At 42.5% G+C, this 21,779-nt stretch overlaps 1 protein-coding gene across 9 annotated transcripts in view; it reads left to right on the top strand.

Annotated features, from left to right (window-relative positions):
• Positions 1–21,779, top strand: part of TULP4 (TUB like protein 4) — a 177,663-nt gene that overhangs the window by 58,501 nt on the left and 97,383 nt on the right. Inside the window, exon 2 of one of the 9 annotated variants that reach the window (XM_040448754.1) lies at positions 8,429–8,504. The exons of the other annotated variants lie outside the window; for them this stretch is intronic. Within the exon in view, the coding sequence (XP_040304688.1) occupies positions 8,502–8,504 (3 nt within the window). The 5' untranslated portion in view covers positions 8,429–8,501. The remainder of the gene's footprint in view (positions 1–8,428; positions 8,505–21,779) is intronic. 9 annotated transcript variants of the gene reach the window in all.

The following is a 21,779-nucleotide window of genomic DNA, read 5'->3' as shown; positions in this document are numbered from 1 at the left end:
TAGGTAAGCTTGGTTTCTGAATTAAAATAATAAAGTTGGAATTTCAGTGCTCAAACCTTCATAAAGCAGTGACTTCTCCAAATTTAACCAAGTAAAACCCTATTAATTAGAAATAATTTGGAGGACCTCCAGTCTTTCATGGTGACATAATGGCATTTACAGAGTACTAGTAGATATGTACTCTAGTCCTGTTTCAAAAGAGTAACATTTGCATAAAATATTTATAGGTACTAATAGAGACAGTGTAGTAAGTTTTCTTTTTACTACTTTAATACATGTTTAAAATTTATTTTTCAAACAACATAATGTATCATAAATGTAACTTACTACATGTCTAAGAAGGAACTCTTAATTCCTTGACGAAAGTTTAATATAGCTACAAAGTTCAGACAGGACATTCCTTACTCAGAAAGGCAGTCTATATCGTGGTGGTTAAGTAGCACCAGACGTAAGCCAGACTACCTGGGTTAGAAATCTGGCTTAGCCATTTATTAGCTGAATGACCGCAGGCAATTTCCTAAATCTCTCTGTTTTCTATATTCTTGCGCAAAAGCAGGACAATAATAGTTTCTGTCCCATAGGGCTGTTGAGTGGACTAAATGAGTTAATACTTGGAAAGTGCTTAGAAGTCTATCTAGCACAGTGTTAGCTGTTTCTCACACTTTGAAAATTGAGAAGGAATTAGCTTATTTTCTATTTATTTCTTTCATCTCAAAGTGATTACAGAAATACACAGATTTTTTGGGAAAAAGTAGTCAAATAGAAAAGTGTTATAAAAGCAGAGGATAAAATCAGGCAGAAACTGCATGCAGTGCAGTTGGAAGAGTAGGGGGAGTGTGTAGGGGCTAACGCAGAGAGGCAGTCATGTTACCATATATTAAATGTGGAGCTGTTTTTCTCGTTTTGTCAATGAAAGCTTTCGTGCAAGTTCATTGTATTACACCAAAATACAAATCAAAATTTGAAGACCATATCTCGAGTAGAGTATCAGAATTGCTGTATGCTTTATACACACACACACACACACACACACACACACACACACACACACACATATGACCACCTATCTGTGGCACATATGTCACGAAGTACTCCAACTCAGCATACCAAATAGTTGAAGGGGTTGAGATTGGCAGGTGCTTAGTTGAAGGGGTTGAGATTAGCAGGTGCTTGATTAATCCCCCTCCCCAAACAGTTGCTTAACATAGGGAATCATTAAAAAATGATGCATAAATAAATGCCTTAAATATTTTACGTTAATTTAAAAGCATGGTTTCTGAATAGCATATTAACCAGTAAAGAGTTTTCCCATACGCTCTCTACGTAGACACTTTTCCCAGCACCCAGAGTGTGTGCTGCTTGCAGTAAAACACTGCACTGCCAGTATTTTACTCAGGAAAAGTTCTGATGGGTTGCAGCCTGTCTTTCTTACATGCACAGGCACACGCATGCACACTCACATGGGTTTTTTAAGTTTTACCGAGATATAATTCACATACCATAAAATTCATCTGTTTGAAGTTTTCGTGTACAATTTAATGGTTACAACCATTTATTATGAGCAGGACTCTGAAGCCACCGGGAAAGGAAAGCTAACAGTGTGCACGCTCTCTGGATTATTTTCTCTGGTTGACAGTTGTATCACCCTCACTTAATTCAATGGAAATCTTTTTTAGTGACCTGCGTTTTAGCCTTTGAAAATTTAACTTGGATTTCACAGTTAAATTTATATTCATGAATGTGCATGTGAACACCTCAAACCCACTCCCCCCAACAAAGGAATTCTATAGTTAATCAGTTTAGCTGTCTTATCTAGTACATATTAACATAGCTACTTGGAGAATTACTGCTTTAGGAGATTCAGGTATCTAAAATGATTTAGCTAGGGGGCGCCTGAGTGGCTCAGTCCTTTGAGTGTCAGACTTCAGCTTAGGCCATGGTCTCCTGGTTCACAAGTTTGAGCCCTACAACAGGCTCTTTGCTGTCAGTGCAGAGCCTACTTTGGATCCTCTGGCCGCCCACCGCCCCCCCCCCCCCCCCCGCCCCGACCTCTTCCCTGCAGCCTCACACACGCTCTCTCTTTCTCTGAACAATAAATACAAATAAATAAATAATAAAATAAAATAAAATGGTTTAGCTAGAATAAATATAAATAGTGACATCTTTTCTGTTTTCTGTCTCATAGCAAATTGCCAAATTTCATCTAACTCACACAGTACAGGACTTAGTAATTTCTGTGCTTAATTAGGAAATAATTAGCCTTGAAATTGTGTTTATATAGAAGAGTGGTAATAAAATTAGTTTTATCCATTGTGTAAGATGCTTAGAGGAAAATAATATACTCATTTTCTAATGAATCAAACAAAGCCCTCATCACAGGTATAGTTTTTCTTCACAAGTATAGATAGAGATATTATTGTTTAACAAAAGAGTCACCTGAAAAATAGTTTTGTTTTTTTTTTAAATAGGTTTCTGACATCATCAAAGTAAATGAACTCTAAATTATGGTCAGCCAAGTATTATAATTAAAATCTTACTATGAACTATATAGCACAGACTGGACTGAGTTCTGTGATGACAGCAAAGGTGACACTTCCTGCCCCAGGCGGTCGCTATGATGGACGCCAGGACTTCCTATGGAAAACGCAGGCCTGTGCCACTCTGTCCAGTGTTCAGTATCTCTGATCCCTTATCTGAGCTTTCAAAAAGGAATGAACCAGCTTCAGGTGATGAGGCTTGCTGATTCGTAGTTTCAAGGAGATCTATGAAGCCAAAGTAAACAATTTCCTAGTTTTGCCATCCATGGTACATTTTTGCTGGCAGTATCTTACTTAATAGGGAAAGGATTAAATTTTCTCGCTACATCCTGGAACTAAAATCAATGGAAAAAACCCAACTTCTCCCTGAGATAAAAGCAAGACAGCGTATTTTTTCTTTTATTTCTTAATATATACATAAAAATACATGCTTTGATGTGAAGATCAATAAAAGTGGATTTGGGGATTTTATCTTACAAATTATTTCTTAGGCTTTAATTAATTAATTGCAAAATGCTGTAAAGGGGCATATGATTCATGTGGTGTGCTTCTTTCCTTGGAGCTAGCAAACATTGTTTTTGACAGAATTTCTGTTAATCGGTATGGATTTGTCCAGAAGATTGCCAGAGCCCAGTGGTACCCCTCATACCTCATGTGTGGAAAGACCCTTTGGTTTAAGGGTAGAGTATGTACTGGAGAATATAGCCTGGTTCAGGTCTGTTGAACAAAAATTGTTGTGCACTCGACTAGCAGTTAGGCTAGGTAGTTGTGCTTAGTCTTAATAGTGTTAAAACATGTTTAATTACATACGTCATTCCTGTGCATAATGAGAAATAAAGACGTATGTGAAGTGAAATACCCTCTCCAGTATCTGGAGAAGCAGCCATTGCTAGCAGTTTGGGTATTCTTCCTAAACTTTTCTTTGTATACAAGAACAGGCAAAAAGACGTGTACCATGCATATAAATGAACACAGCTTTTTGTAACACAAAATTGAATCATCGTATACCTGATCAGCAGCTTGCTTTTTTCCTGTACGTCAATTATATGTGAACTTCTTTTCATGTCAGTACACTAAAAAAAGAAGAAAAAAGAGAGGAAAAGCTAGTTACGCAAATGAATGTATGTATCATTATTTATTTATTTATCCATGTATTGGTGAATGTTTAAGATGTTTTGTCTGTATTGATTTGTTAGCATCTTCAAGAAAAGGTAACAGCCTGAATTCCAATTTGTTTTCTTAGAATGTTGTCAATTCCACAGTATGGCAATGTGCTCCTAGCTAGGGAGCAGTATCTACAAATAGCTATCTTATTTGCACTGTTGACTTCTTCCAAAAGCTGACTTTATGCAGCAAAGTGTTTATACTACATTTGAACAGTGTTGACCTCCAAGATAAATTGGACCTAACTATCAGTCTTTATATTTCATTTCATCAGATACATTTGTAACTGGAAGTGTCTTTGGAGTTTATCTATAGGAAGGGGTCCATATGATGGTTTTCTAGATCAGGAAAAGTCATTACTATGCCCAGCAGATGGAAAATCAGATCACAGCAGGAGAAGGAGCTAACAGCATGCTAAGATCACAGCCTGTGTACCAACTAGTTAGAAAGTCAGATGATAGGAGAAGAGCACACTATGGTTTTGTGGAAATTGAAAACCCGAGTGAAGAATTTCATTCAACTAAGTACATTTATTTCTCATGGGTACTGTGTTTGTTTTAATATAGGAATAAAATAGAAATATTTGTGATAATAAACAGCAGCATGGGCACAACTTTAATGCTGAAAGGATTTCTTAGTGTAGTATTTGTGTGTGTATTTATGTTTGGGGGGCAGGTACAGGATGAGCATATTGCTATTTCTTTCTATTTTTTAACAATTTTTTAAAAGTTTTATTTATTTTGGAGGGGGGGGAGATAGAGTGAGTGTGAGTGGGGGAGGAGCCGAGAGAGAGGGAGAGAGAGAGAATGCCAAGCAGGCTCTGTCTGCACTATCAGTGCAGAACCTGATGTAGGGCTTGAACTCAGGGACTGTGAGATCGTGATCTGAGCCCAAACCAAGAGCCGGAAGTTTAACTGACTGAGCCACCCAGGCACCCCGCTATTTATTTCTTTTTGTAAAATTTATAATAAAAACCATAAGGAAGTATTTTATTATGAAATGGAGTACTATGGATATATCTTGAAAAACTGAGTAACAGGTATTTACAGCAAGGTTTACAGCAAGGTTTACAGCAAGGTCATTAGCTGTTTCCTCTTAACAGTAGCATGTATTGGGGCGCCTGGGTGGCGCAGTCGGTTAAGCGTCCGACTTCAGCCAGGTCACGATCTCGCGGTCCGTGAGTTCGAGCCCCGCGTCGGGCTCTGGGCTGGTGGCTCGGAGCCTGGAGCCTGTTTCCGATTCTGTGTCTCCCTCTCTCTCTGCCCCTCCCCCATTCATGCTCTGTCTCTCTCTGTCCCAAAAATAAATAAAAACGTTGAAAAAAAAAATTTAAAAATAAATAAATAAATAAAAAATTAAAAAAAAAAACAAAACAAAAACAAACAGTAGCATGTATAAAGTGCATCATGCCCCAGACCAGGATTAAGGGGCTGTGACTTAAGCCAAATAATCAGGAGCAATTGTTTAGAATCAGCTATAATTTATGAGGGCTCTCTTAGGAAATTTAAACATACAAAGGCAAATTGGGTGAATTCTCTTCAAAGTATTTTTCTCTTAGCAACACCATGTTTTTCCTTAAGATAATTTTTAAATAGACCAGAAATACTGGATGGCAGGGGCTTTCAAGTGTATTTCCGTACGTGGTGTAAAAGACCTGGAACTCCTAGATTAAGGAGACTGATTTAGGAGTGGGAACAGGCTGCTCGCTTTCCAGTACATATCGCTGTTTGAGGATAGCCGTCTGATAGCATCTTTGCCCGCACCGGATGTGGTACCTTCCAGTGACCCTTTGCTGTTACTGTTGCTTACGAATAGATGCTTTGTGTTACCTGTGTCTGCTTGTCCTCTGTGGCGTAAGAAGCTCTGGAAAAGCAGGCTCTTTCGGTTCTGCTCACTCTGTATTCCTAGAGCCTAGAATAGTGCCTGGCACGTGGCAGGCACTCAGTAGTGCTGTTGAATGAAATAACAGCCTCTGCCTAGCCAGGAGTTACACGAGTAGGAATTTGAATCACAGTGTAGGAAACCCAGAAGGCAAGTGGCTGCTGCCATTTTTCAGAAGCCTGAGGCAGCGTTTCTGCAGTTCTGTTCTTTTCCTCGCGTCCACAGGCTGGCTGCTGCAGCTCACTCCGCTACGTTAAGGCTAAAGGCAGGAGAAAGCTGGATGGGTGGTTTTGTCCACTTTCTGCTCACCTTTCATTGGCCAGTCCCCACCGCAAGGTGGGGAAGGGGAGGGGAGGGGGCTTGGAAACCAGCAGAGGTAGATGGGGAGGGAGCGAGTTGGGATTGGATCATGGGCAAGACCATTCACTGTCCTACACTGCCTCTGGGACTGATGTGTTTGAAGTTAGTATTTCTTTTTTCACTAAGAAATCGAGCCATTTCCCCTGATTTATTTAGCCCTTTCTCTTCTTCATTCTTTGTTGTATTTGGTAGACACATTTTTTCCTAGTTTTAAAAATTTTTTTCAGTTTACTAATTTAGCAGTTTCAGTTAGCATTAGTTATATCTCTTTCGGTTACAAGTTGCATAAACCTTACTTTAACTTAACCAAAACTAGAGAAGTATTGCCTCTTATAACTGAAATGCCCTGGGTTGGTCTGGCTTTGGGCACATTTTGGTCTCCACACTTAGGTGTTGTCTTCAGCTCTGCTTTCTCCATGTGTTGACTGTATTCTCTGTCACAGTTTCTTCCATAGTTGGCTTTTTCTTTTTCATTGCAATCTCTTTTTTTGTTTATTTATTGCTACTTGTTTGTTTGCTCTTTTTTAAGTTTTTATTTTAATTCCAGTTAATTAACATACAGTGTTATATTAGTTTCAGGTGTGCAGTATAGTGATTGAACACTTCATACAACACCTGGTGCTCATCACAGCCAGTGCACTCCTTCATTTCCATCATCTATTTAGCCCACCCCCCCTCTGGTAAACATCACTTTGTTCTCTCTAGTTAAGAGTCTGTTTCTTACTTTCTCTCTCATTTTTTGCCCTTTTCTTGTTTTTAAAATCCCACATATGAGTGAGATCATATGGTATTTGTCTTTCTCTGACTGACTTTATTTCACTTAGTAGCGTTATACTCTCTAGCTCCACCCATGTCATTGCAAATGGCAAGATTTCATTCTTTTTTATGGCTGAATAATATTGCATCCTATATCTATACCACATTCATTTATCCATTCATCAGTTGATGGACACTTGGACTGCTTCCATATCTTGGCTGTTGTAAATAATGCTGCAATAAACATAGGGGTGCATTTATCCTTTTGAATTAGTGTTCTTGTATTCTTTGGGTAAATAGCCAGTAGTGCAATTGCTAGATCATAGGGTAGTTCTATTAACTTTTTGAGGAACCTCCATACTGTTTTCCATAGTGGCACCAGTTTGCGTTCCCACCAACAGTGTAAGAGGGTTCCTTTTCTTCCACATCCTCGCCAAGTCCTGTTGTTTCTTGTGTTATTGATTTTAGCCACTCTGACGGGTGTGAGGTGATACCTCATTGTAGTTTTGATTTGTATTTCCCTGATGATGAGTGACATTGAGCATCTTTTCATGTGTCTATTGGCCATCTGGATGTCTTCTTTGGAAAAATGTCTTTTCATGTATTCTGCCCATTTGTAATTGGTTTATTTGTTTTTTGGGTGTTAAGTTTTATAAATTCTACATATATTTTGGATACTAGCCCTTTATTGGATATGTTGCAAATACGTCATTTGCAAATATTTGTAAATGGGGAATCTTCTCCCATTCCTTAAGTTGCCTTTTAGTTTTGTTTCTTTCTCTGTGCAGAAGCTTGCTTTATCTATCTATCTATCTATCTATCTATCTATTTATTATTTATTTATTTAGAGACAGACAGACAGATACACAGAATCCCAAGCAGGTTCTGTGCTGTCAGTGCAGAGTCTGACATGAAGCACAATCCCATAAACTACGAGATCATGACCTGAGCCCAAACCAAGAGTTGGATGCTTAACCTAACCAATTGAGCCACCCAGGCACCCCAGAAACCTTTTATTTTGATGTAGTTCCAATAGTTTATTTTTGCTTTTGTTTCCCTTGCCTCAGGAGACATATCTTTTTTTTTTTTAATATAATTTATTGTCCAGTTGGCTAACATACAGTGTATATAGTGTGCTCTTGGTTTTGGGGGTAGATTCCCGTGATTCATCGCTTACATACAACACCCAGTGCTCATCCCAATAAGTGCCTTCCTCACTGCCCATGACCCATTTTCCCCTCTCCCCCACCCCCACCAGGAGACATATCTTGAAAGAAGTTGCTATGGTCACTGTCAAAGAAGTTATTATTGCCTGTATTCTCTGCTAGGATTTTAATGGTTTCAGGTCTCACATTTAGGTCTTTCATCCATTTTGTGTTTATTTTTGTGTATGGTATAAGAAAGTGGTCCAGTTTTATTCTTTTGCATGTAGCTGTTCAGTTTTCCCAGCACCATTTGTTGAAGAGACACAGTAGATGTTTTTTGATAGCCCCAGGCCAGGCTTCTGTGACCCCCACAGCTCATAGAGCCAGGTAGAGAGTAGACCCTCTGTCACCCAGGGCTGCCGTGTCACATTCCATTAGGAGCAGTCACTGTGAGCATCCGTGTGGAAGGCCTGGTTAGCCAGCCTGCGTGAGGCCCCTCCCTGTAGCCAGCTGGCCAGGAGGTGCATGATGGGAATGGCTGGCACCAGCATGTGGGTGGACGAGGAGTTGCTCGCTCTCTTGCAGAAACCAGGAGAGCTGGACACAGAGAAACAGGGGTGTCTACTGCAGACCTGAACAGGAGCATGCATATGTCGCTATGGTAGGTCTGCTGTTTTATTTATCTGCTGTTGCCTCAAAGCTTAGAAAATTATCAGTTTTTAAAGATGTCATACCTGTACAGTTGTGTTTTACACTGGATATGCTGTAGTTAGGTATTTCTTTACTTTGTTCAGTCTTCCTGGAGTTGATCTGAAGTGTGATGTGGGTCAGGTGTACAGATTGCTGACTTTGCATCATAGTTCTGGCCCATGGCAGCTATGAGACTTTGGGCAAATTGTGAGATCTTCCTGTGCCTTCGTATTCTTGTTGCCAAAAGTAAGAATAATAGTGGTTCTTACTAGTAGAGTAATCCTCCAACTTAAATGAGAAAATGCGTGTAATAACCAAGCAGAGTGCTGCCCCAGTGTACTCAGCTGCTAGTATTATTATTACTAGTACTGGCCTTCCCTCTCCCTCTAGCCCTAACTGTCACATCTGTCATGGAAAGAGCGGAGCCCTGGTTCTCTCTGCCCTTTTGTGTTGTTCTCACACTGACTTCATCACGTGTTTGTTCCTGGCAAGAATCATCCTTGCTTTTAGGCAGTTCAGTCAGATGGTTAAGAAACATTTACAGAAAACTTAATTCTGCCTGTCTTTTTTGAGACAGAGGTCCATTTTTACAAATCAAGTAAATACTGTGATGATCAGTATTTGCTTTCTTTACCTTAGGTGCAATACTTTACCCAGGGAGAGTCAAACAGGTAACACAGCTGACCCTTGAACAGCATGGGTTTGAAGTGTGGGTCATTTATATGTGAACTTTGTTTTTCGATAAATACATTACTGTAAATGTATTTTCTCTTTCTTAAAATTTTCTTAACATTTTCTTTGTTGTAAGAATACAGTATATAATACATATACAAAATATGTATTAATCAAATATGTTATCATAGGTAAGTGGTCTGGTCAGCAGTAGGCCATTAGTAAAGTTTTGAGGAACTCAAAAGTTACACATGGATTTTTGACTGTGCAGGAGGTCGGTATCCCTACATCCCTTGTGGTTCAATGGTCAGTTGAATATAGAAAAGGAATTCATTATTATGAAATAGATCCTTTGAAAATACACTAAAGGGACCAAATTTAATACAGCTTTTCTAATTTTTATGTAATCGTATGTTTGAAATTATATAAGTAATATATTGTAAAAAATGCACAACTGGAAGAATATGAAAACCTTTGTAATCCCATCTCATAGAGATAACTGTTGTTTACATTGGCGTCTCTCCTTGCAGACTGCTTTTCTGTACAAACATACACATACATAGCGATATAATTTAAGATATTTCACTTAAATAGTCACACGTAGGAGAGGTTTTTTTTTGTTTTTTTTCAACTTAATTTGTTTTAACTTCCCTACAAGAAATGTACACACATTTTTCTTAAGCACAGGCATTAAGAATCCTGGAGAAGTGGGTGGAGCCTGCTGTCTGTAATCTGATGGGAGTGCAGCTGGAGGTGGATGGCTTCAGGCTGCGTTACTTTCACATCACTTCGACTAGGGGTTGAAGAAAGTGGCTCATGAGGGGATGGAATAGCTCATTAATTATGAAACGTGAGAACGTGTTTCCTCAGTAAGGGAAACATTTTCAACAAAAGGTGAACTTTAGGGGGAAACTGACAACCACATGGTGGGCAACCAGAGGGAATCCGTGGGAAACGGTGCTGCATGAAGCCCTGGACAAAGGTGCTGTTCATTTGGCAGAACTTAAGGAAACTCCCTTGAGCGTGGACACTTCTGTTTCAGAGTAACCCTCAGGGGCATGGGTCAGCCAAGGCCAGTGTCACAGGTGCCTTCTGGAACCTGGGCAGGAGAGCTCCCCACTGCGCTGGTGTGTAACGTCTCAGTTCAGGGACACGGTAGGATCACCCGTCTCCTTTCCCTTCAAGTTAGATGTTCTCAGTTAGCTCGCCTTGTCCAGTGAAATATGAGCAAAACCTTTGAGAAGCTCTGCCTGATTTTCCGTGCCCCCTTCTCCCTGCCCTGCAGTTGGTGGTGGGACAGGTACTAGAAGCTCTGTCAGCCCGGGTCTCTGGGTGAAGATTGTGCAGAACAGAGCCCCCAACTCACCCACATGGGTGTGAAGCACGATCAAGAAATAAACCTGTGAGATTATTTGTTACTGCAATAAATTTGTTACTGCAATAAATAGTGATGGCCTTTATTTTTTCATTTATCATGAAAATTTGAAAGTCTGTATTTTGAAAGTCCACAAGATACAGATGTTATGCAGGGCAGCAGGGGCACATCCAGTCCCAGGGTACTATCCCATATTTGTTCTGGGCCTTACTCCCACAGGCTCTGGCAGTCCAGTGCATTGTAGGGCAGGAAAATACCTTTCCTCTGTCGTCTTAAGTTCCCAACTGGATCTCTGCACAAAGGACAGATTAACAAGAGAAAAGCACACAGATTTCACTTAATGTAAATTTTACATGAAACGAGAGCCTTCGTGAGAAAATGAGCCCTGGAGAAGTAGTTAAACCTGTGTGGTTTTATACTGGGTTTGACGAAGGCTGGGAAGGTGATAGGACAGAGGGCTCAGTGTGGTTCACTGGGGGAGGCTTAGCAAGGCTTGTCTGTTCAGAGTCCACTGACATCCTCCTGTCTTCAGAGATAAGAATGCTCCTTTCCTCTGGGCACAGGGAAGGCATCTCTCCCATGAGGGTCATATGACTTACTTCAGGGGAGAAGGTCAAAGGGTCTTTTCTGCACCTGCCATTTCTCACATGCCTTCAATTTAGCACGTGCCCTATTTGGGAGCAGCCCGACCCGAACCCCATCAGGGTGATGATTTCATGGGTACCTAGTGCCCCCAGCACAACAGCCAAAGTCGTCCTGCCTTCTTCAGCAGATAGTAGGGCTGATACTTTTGGAGACTGCAATCTTTAGTCTGTGTGCAAAGTCAGCAGATTACCCTTGCTGAATATCACATGTGCGAAGGGTTTCACCATTTCTCCAGACTAAGCTTACAGCAGGTGGGCTCCTGGTTAGCAAGCTCCCCCTTCTGCCCCGCAACCACCCATCCTGACCATTGGAGCCGAGTGCTAGGCTTCATGTAGCTCCCACAGGGTCATTGGCTTAGTACCTGTCCACTGAGGATTTTGGGAGTTGCCCCTTACGATGAGGGCTCCTTGCTTGTCAATGCTGCTTCTAACCCTTCTCTTGAGAAAAGTGCCTGTCCCTGAGGGGTAATCCCAACAGGCTGCAAGTTACATGGTTAGTCAACTGAGGCTACTCTGCCCCTCCCCAGAGCAGAGCAAAACAGTTTTCATGTATGAAACCACCTGAATAGACTCAACAAAACAATGTTCCTTGAGGACACTCCTAATACTGAGTTTTCTTATTTTTAAATGCCCTAACAAAATGACAAAGCCAAAGTGACCTCTCCGTGAACTGACATTTGTTTTGTTTTGGTAACAATACGTTGTTGATGTGGCCACTCCCTCCTTGGCAAGCCAGTGTATTCGTGTATTAGTGTGAGGCTCAGGCAATTTCTGCTTTCCAGTTGTCAGGCAAACTTAGGAAACACCCTAGATGTGTGTGTGCAGGTGCACGTGTAGGCATGTGTAGGCAGGTGTGTGTGCATAGGTATGCGACCTTGCTACCACCTTCCTCACAGGCATTGGTGTTCGCTTTTGAACGAGGTATTTCCCTCTGCCTCAGTTTTGTAGCTGTCCAAAGTAATCCCCAATTTGTTGGGAATCTGAAGGGTTGGCAGTTTGTCTCTGGACTTTTTTTTTTTTATAATGTTTGTTTATTTTTTAAGAGACGGTGAGACAGAGTATGAGTGGGGAAGGGGCGGAGAGAGAGAGGGAGATACAGAATCCGAAGCTGACCTGTCAGCACAGAGCCTGATGCGGGGCTTGAACCCACCTGCCGTGAGATCATGACCTGAGCTAAAGTGAGACGCTTAACCGACTGAGCCACCCACGCACCCCTGTCAAGGGACTTTTGAAGTAATAAGAGAAAGGGCAAAAGACAAGGAGGGCTAATATTTGACAAGTAATCACCTATTGGGCTTAAATGTGCCCCCTTAGCAGCTTTCATCTGGATCCTTTTTAGTGATGCTGAGTAGGCAATACAGCGACCCAAAGGAAGCACTGCTTTCCCTCCTCAGCTGAACTGTTGTAGCATTTTATGTGACATTTACAGCCCTCGATGTGTTCTCCTGTCGTACCCTGTCTCCAGGCTTGAATGCACACATATGAAATACCTGTTGACATGCAGATTCTGATTCACTGTGTCTGGGGTCAGCTGATATTCTGCATTTTCCAAGCTCTCAGGCAATGCCCACGGTGCTAGAAAAGGCCCACACTTAGCCATCTAGGGTCAGCAAGCTGAGCTGCGGGTATTCACACGGTGATGAATTCTGGCCTCAAAGCAAACTGCCTGAGAGCGCCTTTCACATTGTGCTCTGGGGAGGTCAGGCGCTTTGTGGGTATTGGCTTAAGTAAGAGATAATCAAATGTGACATTTATTCAGATCTTCCTGTGTGCCAGGTACTTTTTAAAAAACATGTTCCTCATAACCTCTCTATCTGTGGACAGGACTTAGAGCCACAAGTAGCATATTCTGCAGCCAGCATTTCTACAAGTTTGTCTGACTTCAGAGCCTGAAACTGGAACCCTTACACTATACTCAGAGCTCTTTAATGTTTATGTGAATTCTGATAAAAGGATAATCCAAAAGAGGTTGAGAGTTTTTATCTAATCTCTGTCTCTGTCTTGCCAGTCAGCCTTGTCACTTGGGGTAGTTCTTACCAGGCTTCTCAGATTCCAGGACCAGAGCAAGGGGTGATGCTAGCATTTTATAGCTGTTGCTTAACAGTCTGGCAGCCTCAGAATTGTGTAATATGAATCATGTTTAAAAGATATTTATTAATAAACATTCAACTACGTTAATTTATTGAGAATTACCATTTTGATAAAGTTTATCAGATTAAAGAATTTTATTTTATAAACCTTTCTAAAAGTTACTGAGGTAAATTAAAGATTGTTTTATTGAGGTATAATTGACATTAATTTCATATGCACAACATAATGATTTGGTATTTGTATATGTTGTGAAATGATCACCACGGCAAGTCTAGTTAACATCCATTACCATGCATAGTTAAAAAAAACTTTTGGGGCGCCTGGGTGGCTCCATCGGTAGGGCATCCGACTTCAGCTCAGGTCATGATCTCGCGGTTCGTGAGTTTGAGCCCCACTTCGGGCTCTGTGCTGACAGCTCAGAGTCTGGAGCCTGCTTCGGATTCTGTGTCTCTCTGTCTCTGCCCCTCCCCTGCTTGCACTCTCTGTCTCTCTCAAAAATAAATAAAGGTTTAAAAAAAAAAAAAAAACTTTCTGTGTGACAAGGACTTTTAATATCCACTCTCTTATCAACTTCCAAATATGCGATACAGTATTATTAACCATAGTTACCAAGCTGTTCGTTATATCCCCATGATTTATTTTATAACTGGAAGTTTGTACCTTTTGACCCCTTTCACCCATTTTGCCCATTCCTCATCCCCTGGCTTTGGCCACCACTGATCTCTTCTCTGTATTTATAGAGCTTCTGTGTTATTGTTGTTTTAATTCGATACGTAAGTGAGGTCATATAATATTTGTCTTTGTCTGGCTTGTTTCACTTAGCATAATACCCTCAAGGTCCCTCCCTGTTGTCACAAATGGCAGGGTTTCATTCTTGGGACTGGAGGGGGCTGAATAGTAATCCATTGTATGTGTATATCAAATCTTCTTTATTCATTCATCCATCGATGGACACTTAGGTTATTTCCATATCTTGGCTATTATAAATAATGCTGCAATAAACATAGAAGTGCATTTTTCTTTTTGAATTAGTGTTTTCTTTTTCTCCATATAACTAACCAAAGTGGATTTGATGGATCATATGGTAGTTCTATTTTTAATTTTTTCAGGAACCTCCATACCGTTTTTTTACAGTGTCTGCACCAATTTACATTCCCACCGACAGTATACTGGGGTTCCCTTTTCTCCACATGCTCATCAACACTTGTTATTTCTTGTCTTTTTTAGTCTAGCCATTTTAACAGGTGTGAGGTGATTTGCAGTGTGGTTTTGATTTGCAGTTTTCTGATGATTGGTGATGTGGAACACCTTTTCATGTGCCTGTTGGCCATCCATATCTCTTTGGAAGAAAGTCTATTCAGATCCTCTACCTACTTTTTAATCAGATGTTTATGTCTTTGCTATTGAGTTGTAGGAGTTTATACAACTCCTACATTTTGGATGTTAACCCCTTATCAGGTATATGGTTTGCAAGTATTTCTTCCATTCAGTAGGTGGCCTTTTCATTTCATTGTCTACTTACCTGCTGGTCCCCCCCAACCAGAGCACTTCTGGCTGTGTGAGCCCTGTGCTGTACTTAGCTGTCTCTCTGGCTCCAGCGTGGGGTCTGACATAGGGTGAATGCTCCGTAAATGTAGCAAGTACCTCGGGTTCCTCCATACTTCTTGGACATTTTAATTGGGGTTTAGCCAGGATCATTTGCATATTAATTCTGTGGTCTAACCAACCCAGTACTTGTAAAGAATTGTGTTGGAAATGATTTACATCATGCTGCTAACAGTTTCGGTTATGTAGAATTTCATTCCTCGCCTTTTGAAGTACGAAAGTCTCGTACTTGAATTTGGTAAGAAACACAGCTGGGTTTTTTTGCCTTCATGGTTCATATTTATCTTGTGTATTTCTGTGTATTGTATAACTTAAAAAGAACGATGACATTTCATTCAGTTCCTCACACAGGACCATCGATGGAACAGTATGGTGTTCAAGGATGTATATTGAAATAAGCAGAAACTAAAGCCTCAGTAAGGCCTCTTGATTGAGAAAAGCTACAGGTAGTTTCACGTTGACCAGTTTTTCCTTGGAAGTGAACAAGCACTGCATAGAACATAGTGAATGTGTGTGCCTGCACTGTTTACTTTTATCTGTTGCACATGTTCTGGGTTCTAAGTATAAAGTGTCCCACAACCCAAGAAATAAAAAGCAAATGTCAGACAGTGGTGAGTGACAGAGACAGAGCTGTGTGGGACCTCTCTCATTTGGAAGCATCCCTTGGAGTGAAGCCTTGGCCTAGGGTGTGGGCGAGGCCATCCCGGATGGGCAGCCCTCACTGACTTAAGGACTCATCTGCTAGGCCGTCGCTTGCCTGAGCCTGGTCTTCTCATTTCTTTCATGTCAAGTGCTTGTCTTCTTTTACTGTACATCAGGTACACCCTAGTAGGTGGGAACCGCACCTCCACGGAGGCTCTGCTCTCTCATTTGTTTCATTTTTTTGGATGTACACAATTTCTTTATAATTCTGAGTGACCATCTGGTTTTTGTAAAAGTGCCTCAGTCTCAATCTGTAGCTCAGTGTGGTTGAAATTAATCACTCAAAAGCAGTCTGATAGTCTGGGCTGATATTTAGGAGCCTGAATCGTAGTGCTAGCTCTACAGAAATCATGGAAAGGTCTTAGATAAAACTTTTGTGTATGTTGTCTTATATGCAAAATATGAGAAAGTTATGAAGGTTCCATGGATATTATGGGGACAAGTTAAATAAAATTCTTTTGAGCTACTTTGAGCTTCAGAAGCACAAACCATCTAAAACCTAGTTCTGAGTTGACCTCCTGTAGATGATTCATATCCTCCAGATGGCATTATCTTCCTAATAACCATTTCTTTAAAAAACTAAAATGCAGCTAAATGTGTAGTATTTTTAAGGTACCAAGGAGAATCCAACAGTAATATTTAAAATGCCAACATCTCGGGGCGCCTGGGTGGCGCAGTCAGTTAAGCGTCCGACTTCAGCCAGGTCACGATCTCGCGGTCCGTGAGTTTGAGCCCTGCGTCGGGCTCTGGGCTGATGGCTCAGAGCCTGGAGCCTGTTTCCGATTCTGTGTCTCCCTCTCTCTCTGCCCCTCCCCCGTTCATGCTCTGTCTCTCTCTGTCCCAAAAATAAATAAACGTTGAAAAAAAAAAATTAAAATGCCAACATCTTCCTTCACCCCTACCCTTTTGGGAAGTGAAAGAAATTTCAGTTAATTTTGATGACCGTGATGTCCTGTACAGAACTACCCGGTCTTCGTTCCTGTTTTCTCAAACATCCATTCTTTACTTTCCTCAATTTTTGTGTTACAAATAATTTTGTAACAGTAACCATGGTCAACACTGTCTGCCCAGTGAATAAAAGAAAAAAGCAACTTGTGACTCTGTCATGCGCTCTCTTCAGTTCCATTTAAACTACAGAGCATTGGGGGCACCTGGGTGGCTCAGTCAGTTGGGCGGCCGACTTCGGCTCAGGTCATGATCTCGCGGTCCTTGAGTTCGAGCCCGCGTTGGGCTCTGTGCTGACAGCTCAGAGCCTGGAGCCTGTTTCAGATTCTGTGTCTCCCTCTCTCTGACCCTCCCCTGTTCATGCTCTGTCTCTCCCTGTCTCAAAAATAAATAAAACGTTAAATAAATAAATAAACTACAGAGCATTGCCCATGGGATAAGGACCACGCCAGCCCCTGGCAATACTCAAGCCTGCAACACAGTGTGCGGCCCCACAGGAACTCGGCTGCTGGGTTGGAGGGTAACTGAGAAGTGGAGCGTGGGGCACCCGGGCAAGAAAAGCTTCCTGTGGGAGATCAACTCAGCTCTAGCTTGTGCGTGGACGTTGGTCCTCTGTGCTGTCACCTCTGTGCCACCAGACGGCAGTCAGTAACAGCTGGCTCATGCCTTCATGCTGTTTCCGGGTGAGAAAGGTGGAAAGCTCTCCCTTCTGGTTCCTCATCCCTAGTTCTAGGAGCCCTGGCGAGCTCTCGGGTGAGACCGCCCTTTAGGAAAACTATCTAAAGACTCCATTGAAAATCACTCAGTGGTATCATTGAGGGAGGGCTCCTGTCAGTTTCCTTCAGGATGCCCTAGTTGGTTAATAAGAACTTTATTAAGGAGCTACTTCTCCCCAGCAGCAGGATCCTGTGTTGTGGGACAGGTTGGGGGGTTTGTGGGTGAGCTTAAAAAACACAGAAATGTGAAGTCACTTGAAAACATATTAACGTGTGCAAAGATGTTGACAGGGAATGCAGACATTGGGAGGGATGTGAGGAACTTAGCAGTTAGAGGAGGATGAATATACATTTATCTAGATTAAGGTGTCATGTGTGTCCATTCAACAGGGAAGAGAAAACATACATCTGCAGAAATGTGACCAAATAGTTCAGATAGTTGTTTGGGAAGTACCAAATTTCAAGGAATTTTCTATTTTCTTTCTTTCTTTTTTTTTTTAAATTTTTAATGTTTATTTATTTTTGACAGAAAGAGAGAGAGAGACAGAGCATGAATCAGGGAAGGGCAGAGAGAGAGGGAGACACAGAATCTGAAGCAGACTTCAGGCTCCAGGCTCCAAGCTGTCAGCCCAGAGCCCGCGGCGGGGCTCAAACCCACCAACTGTGAGATCATGACCTGAGCCAAAGTCAGACTCTCAACCAACTGAGCCACCCAGGCACCCTGAATTTTCTATTTTCTATTTATTTCTGTAACATGAGTTTTGTTTAGTGTGTATTTACTACTTTGATAATTAGGAAAAAAAAGATTAAAAGGGGAAAATAATACATAAATACTTGACAGGAATTTTAAGATATTTTAACTTAAAGTGTAAATATTGAGCCAGATGGGGAGCGTCAGAAATTTAGAACAAAGTGTGTTTATCATTCTAACGGTAGGCGGTGCAGTAGTCCTGGTTCTCCAGGGTCAGAGCCACCAGGACGCACCCTCCCCACCCCCTCTGTAGGGCAGCAGCCGGCTTTCCCCGCCGTGGTCTGCATCAGTCACCCAGCTGGCTCCGGAAGTCCCTTCTGTCCCTGTTGATTCCTAGGCATGAGGAGCCCAAACTGGCTGGATGGCCGTCTTAACTTCCAGTTTAATGGGATCGTTGTTGTGCTTCCTGGGGGAAGCATTCCTGCCTTTGGAACCAGCAGAAGGGGAGGTCATGGAGACAGGAAGCCATGTTTTGGTAGTGGGTCACTAGGGGTAAAAGTGTGTGGTGCCACTATCATTTGTATTCCTCGATTCCTGGCTCTGTGAATCCTGACTAGGGGAAAGAAACAGCACCATATGTTGGACAACTGATTCAGAGCAGACCCCACCTCTTAGAGGACCTTGTCCCAGCCCTGGAAGGTACTGCCACCTAGCTGGCACGGTAACTGAGTCTTCAAAAGGCCATTTTACTATTTTATCAAACTAGCTGCTTCAGGAAAATGGGGAACATGGTATGACCAGTGAGCTCCATAATTATGGGCCCACTGCCATACTTTTTTTTTTTTTTTTTTTTTTTTTACCGTGAAGTGAATTTCTTAATCAGAAGTAGTACAATGTAGAATACCATGATGGTGGATAAGGCATTCTGTAATTCCATGGTTGGTAGTTTCTGTGCAAGCATTGTGTGCAGGGAAGGCAAATCCACATCCAGAATGTCTGTTTCAGTAAGACCAAACTGCTTCCCCTTCCATGATGGCAGCAGTCCAGTGCAGTCAACCTGCCACCAGGTAGCTGGCAGATCTCCCTGGGGTAATGGCACAATATTGGGGCTCAGTGTTAGTCTTTGCTGCTGGCAGATAGGGCACTCAGCAGTAGCCGTAGCCTGGTCAGCCTCGGTGAGTGAAGTCTGTTGCTGAGCCCATGCATGACCTCCATCCCTTCCACCATGGGCAGCCTCCCACCACTGGGTTCATGAGCCCACTGGGACAGGACAGAGTGGCTGGAGAGGGAGGCTGACTGGTATCCACAGAACGGATCGTCCTATCCGCTTGATTATTAAAATCCTCTCCTGCTGACGTCACCCTACGGTGGGCATTTATAGGACACAAATATCTTCACTTTTTGGAAGAGAGGACCATCCACATTCCTCTTCCCCAAATTTCTTGTCACCATTTTTTCCGAATCTGACCATCCAGCCAAACCGTTGGCCCCAGCCCAAGAATTGATACATAATTGCACATCGGGCCATTTCTCCTTCCAAGCAAAGTGAACGGCCAGGTGTCCTGCTCAGAGTTCCGCCACTGGGAGGATCACCCTTCACCGTGTCCCTTAGGGATGTCCCCGGGAGGGTCCATAGTGCTGCCGCTGTCTGCGTTCGGGCGGTGTCTGTACGTCGGGCAGAACCTTCTGTCCCCCAGGCCTGAGCCTTCTCGTCCCCGGCAGCTGATCTTGGAGAACTCCCCAGGAGGCCATCGATCAGCCTGGGAGAGAGAAGATGATGTGGCAGGAGTGGGGACGTGGGCATTTGTGCCGCTTTGTCCTGTAGCTTCCTTGTGCCTCCGGGGCCTGCTCGGGCCCGATCGTATATGCCCCCCTTCCGTCGGACAATGGAGTGCTGCTGTGCGTGTCCAGCTCCGTGTCCTGCTGGGTCAGCCAACACGCAGCTCGTGGCGGGCAGCTCGGGTCTCCTGGTAACTTGGTGGCCCCCGGGGTAAGCGTTCAGTCTCTGCTGAGGCCGGATAGCGAGGCAAGAACCGTGTGGCACAAGGGGAGTGGTTATCTGTGGAGGAGGGCAAGGCTTTGCCCCCAGATCCCAAGGGCTTGCTTTGCTACTCACCTACAGGGCGCTGCCAGAGGCTCCAAACAGCATCCCTGTCTGCTCTGACATTCCAGGCGCAACGTGCTCGATCATACGGCCCCAGCCGCAGAGCAGATCGCACGGCAGCCTGGCCCTGCTGGGGAGCTTTCTCCCGTTCTGGACCCCACTCAAAGCTAGCAGCTTTTTGGGTCACTAGGTAAATAGTCCAGAGTATCACACCCATATGAATATGTTGCTTCCAAAATCTAAAGGTACCCAATTTGACACAAAATTAACCATCACAGGCAATGTGTATGATGCACAGAAACTCAATATATATGTAACTCTTAAACTAATTATTTAACAAGTAACATACCAACTTTGAATTGAAATATTACTCCAGTATTCACTGAGCACTGCCTCCTACATCATCCCCCCACTCACCTCCTACGAGGTATATGCCATGATCAATGCTAGATTTTTTTTCTTGGATGGCTAATATTTAAGAGTTGTGGGATATTGCACTTAGGAACCATGGGTATGTTATGTTTGCTTAGTACTTTACCAAATAGAATGTAATGTATTTAAAATATTAGATCTAGAAGATTCCTTAGAGATTATCCAGGCCATCTTGATATTTTCAAACAAAATCAAGAAGCAGAGTGCTAAAGCACCGACAGGCACTCAGATTTTCTGTTGTCAGCTGAAAATAGATTCCCTGTTCTGGTTTTTCTCTGCCCACTCAGAGCTGAGAGGTGTGCTTGGGGCTGTGTGGATAGTTGGGTTGTAAGAGGATGAGCTAAGGTTCTGTCTTCAGCTGCTAGCCAAACACATTTGGCTAAGGATCAAAGGTGGCAGCAGTGTGTTTGGAGCACTGCCATTTCCTGACCAAATGCTCGATGTGCTGGGCTAAGAGGGAGGGATTTTAAAGAGCAGGAGGTTGAAAATCCTGCTGTCTTAGCTGCTCTGAGAGTTGAACGTCTTGAGAATTAATATAGTAGATTAAATGTAAATGATGACTAAAGTACACACCTGGTTGACAAGATTATTATTTAAAATTTTAATCAAAGTAGCCAAGTTAACTACTTTAATAATTAAATTTCCCTTTAGCAAATATAGTGGAGGTTGAGCAGAGGTAGATGTTTGAGAGCTTAAGATCAGCTTTTTGGGGGCCCTACCATCCCTGGTGTCAAGGGCACAGTTAATGTCAATTTGTAGCCTTGGAGTTGGGTAGTGATAAACAGGTGTTCCGGTTCTAATCCAGCAAACCCCCCAGGTAGGTGAGTTGCCTCCAGGCACCCGTGGCAGGGGCTGTCAGGCCTCTACTTCACCCTTTCCAGTGTTCCAGGTTCCTATTGGAGACAGCCCCTTTCACTAATAGACCCCTCTCCTTGCTAGGAAGTTCTCTTTCATAGTAAACATCAGGTTGCTTTAATTTGTGCTTGAGTCTCCTAGTTCTGCCCCAAGGTTTTTTTTTTTCTGGTTTTCTCAGAATATTTTTTATAGCTCATTTTGGATGATCAAAAGTTGTAGACCAGAAGTTTCAGCTTTCTAATATGAAAAATTTGAGCATTCCTCACAAATACGGTAATTTTCCCAGGATGAATAGGTGTTCCCAGACAGCAGGATTGTCAAATGATTCTGCCCTACTTTGTTTTTAGAGAAGGGAGACAACATCGGGCTAAGAGTGGAAGCCCCTGGTTCCTGGCCCCTGCTCTGCCTCTTGCA

Source organism: Herpailurus yagouaroundi, unplaced genomic scaffold (assembly GCF_014898765.1).
Source record: "Herpailurus yagouaroundi ecotype Mexico unplaced genomic scaffold, PumYag 198, whole genome shotgun sequence".
Taxonomy (NCBI): Eukaryota; Metazoa; Chordata; class Mammalia; order Carnivora; family Felidae; genus Herpailurus; species Herpailurus yagouaroundi.
The sequence above is the reverse complement of the archived record's forward strand: the minus strand, read 5'-3'. Positions and strand labels throughout refer to the sequence as shown.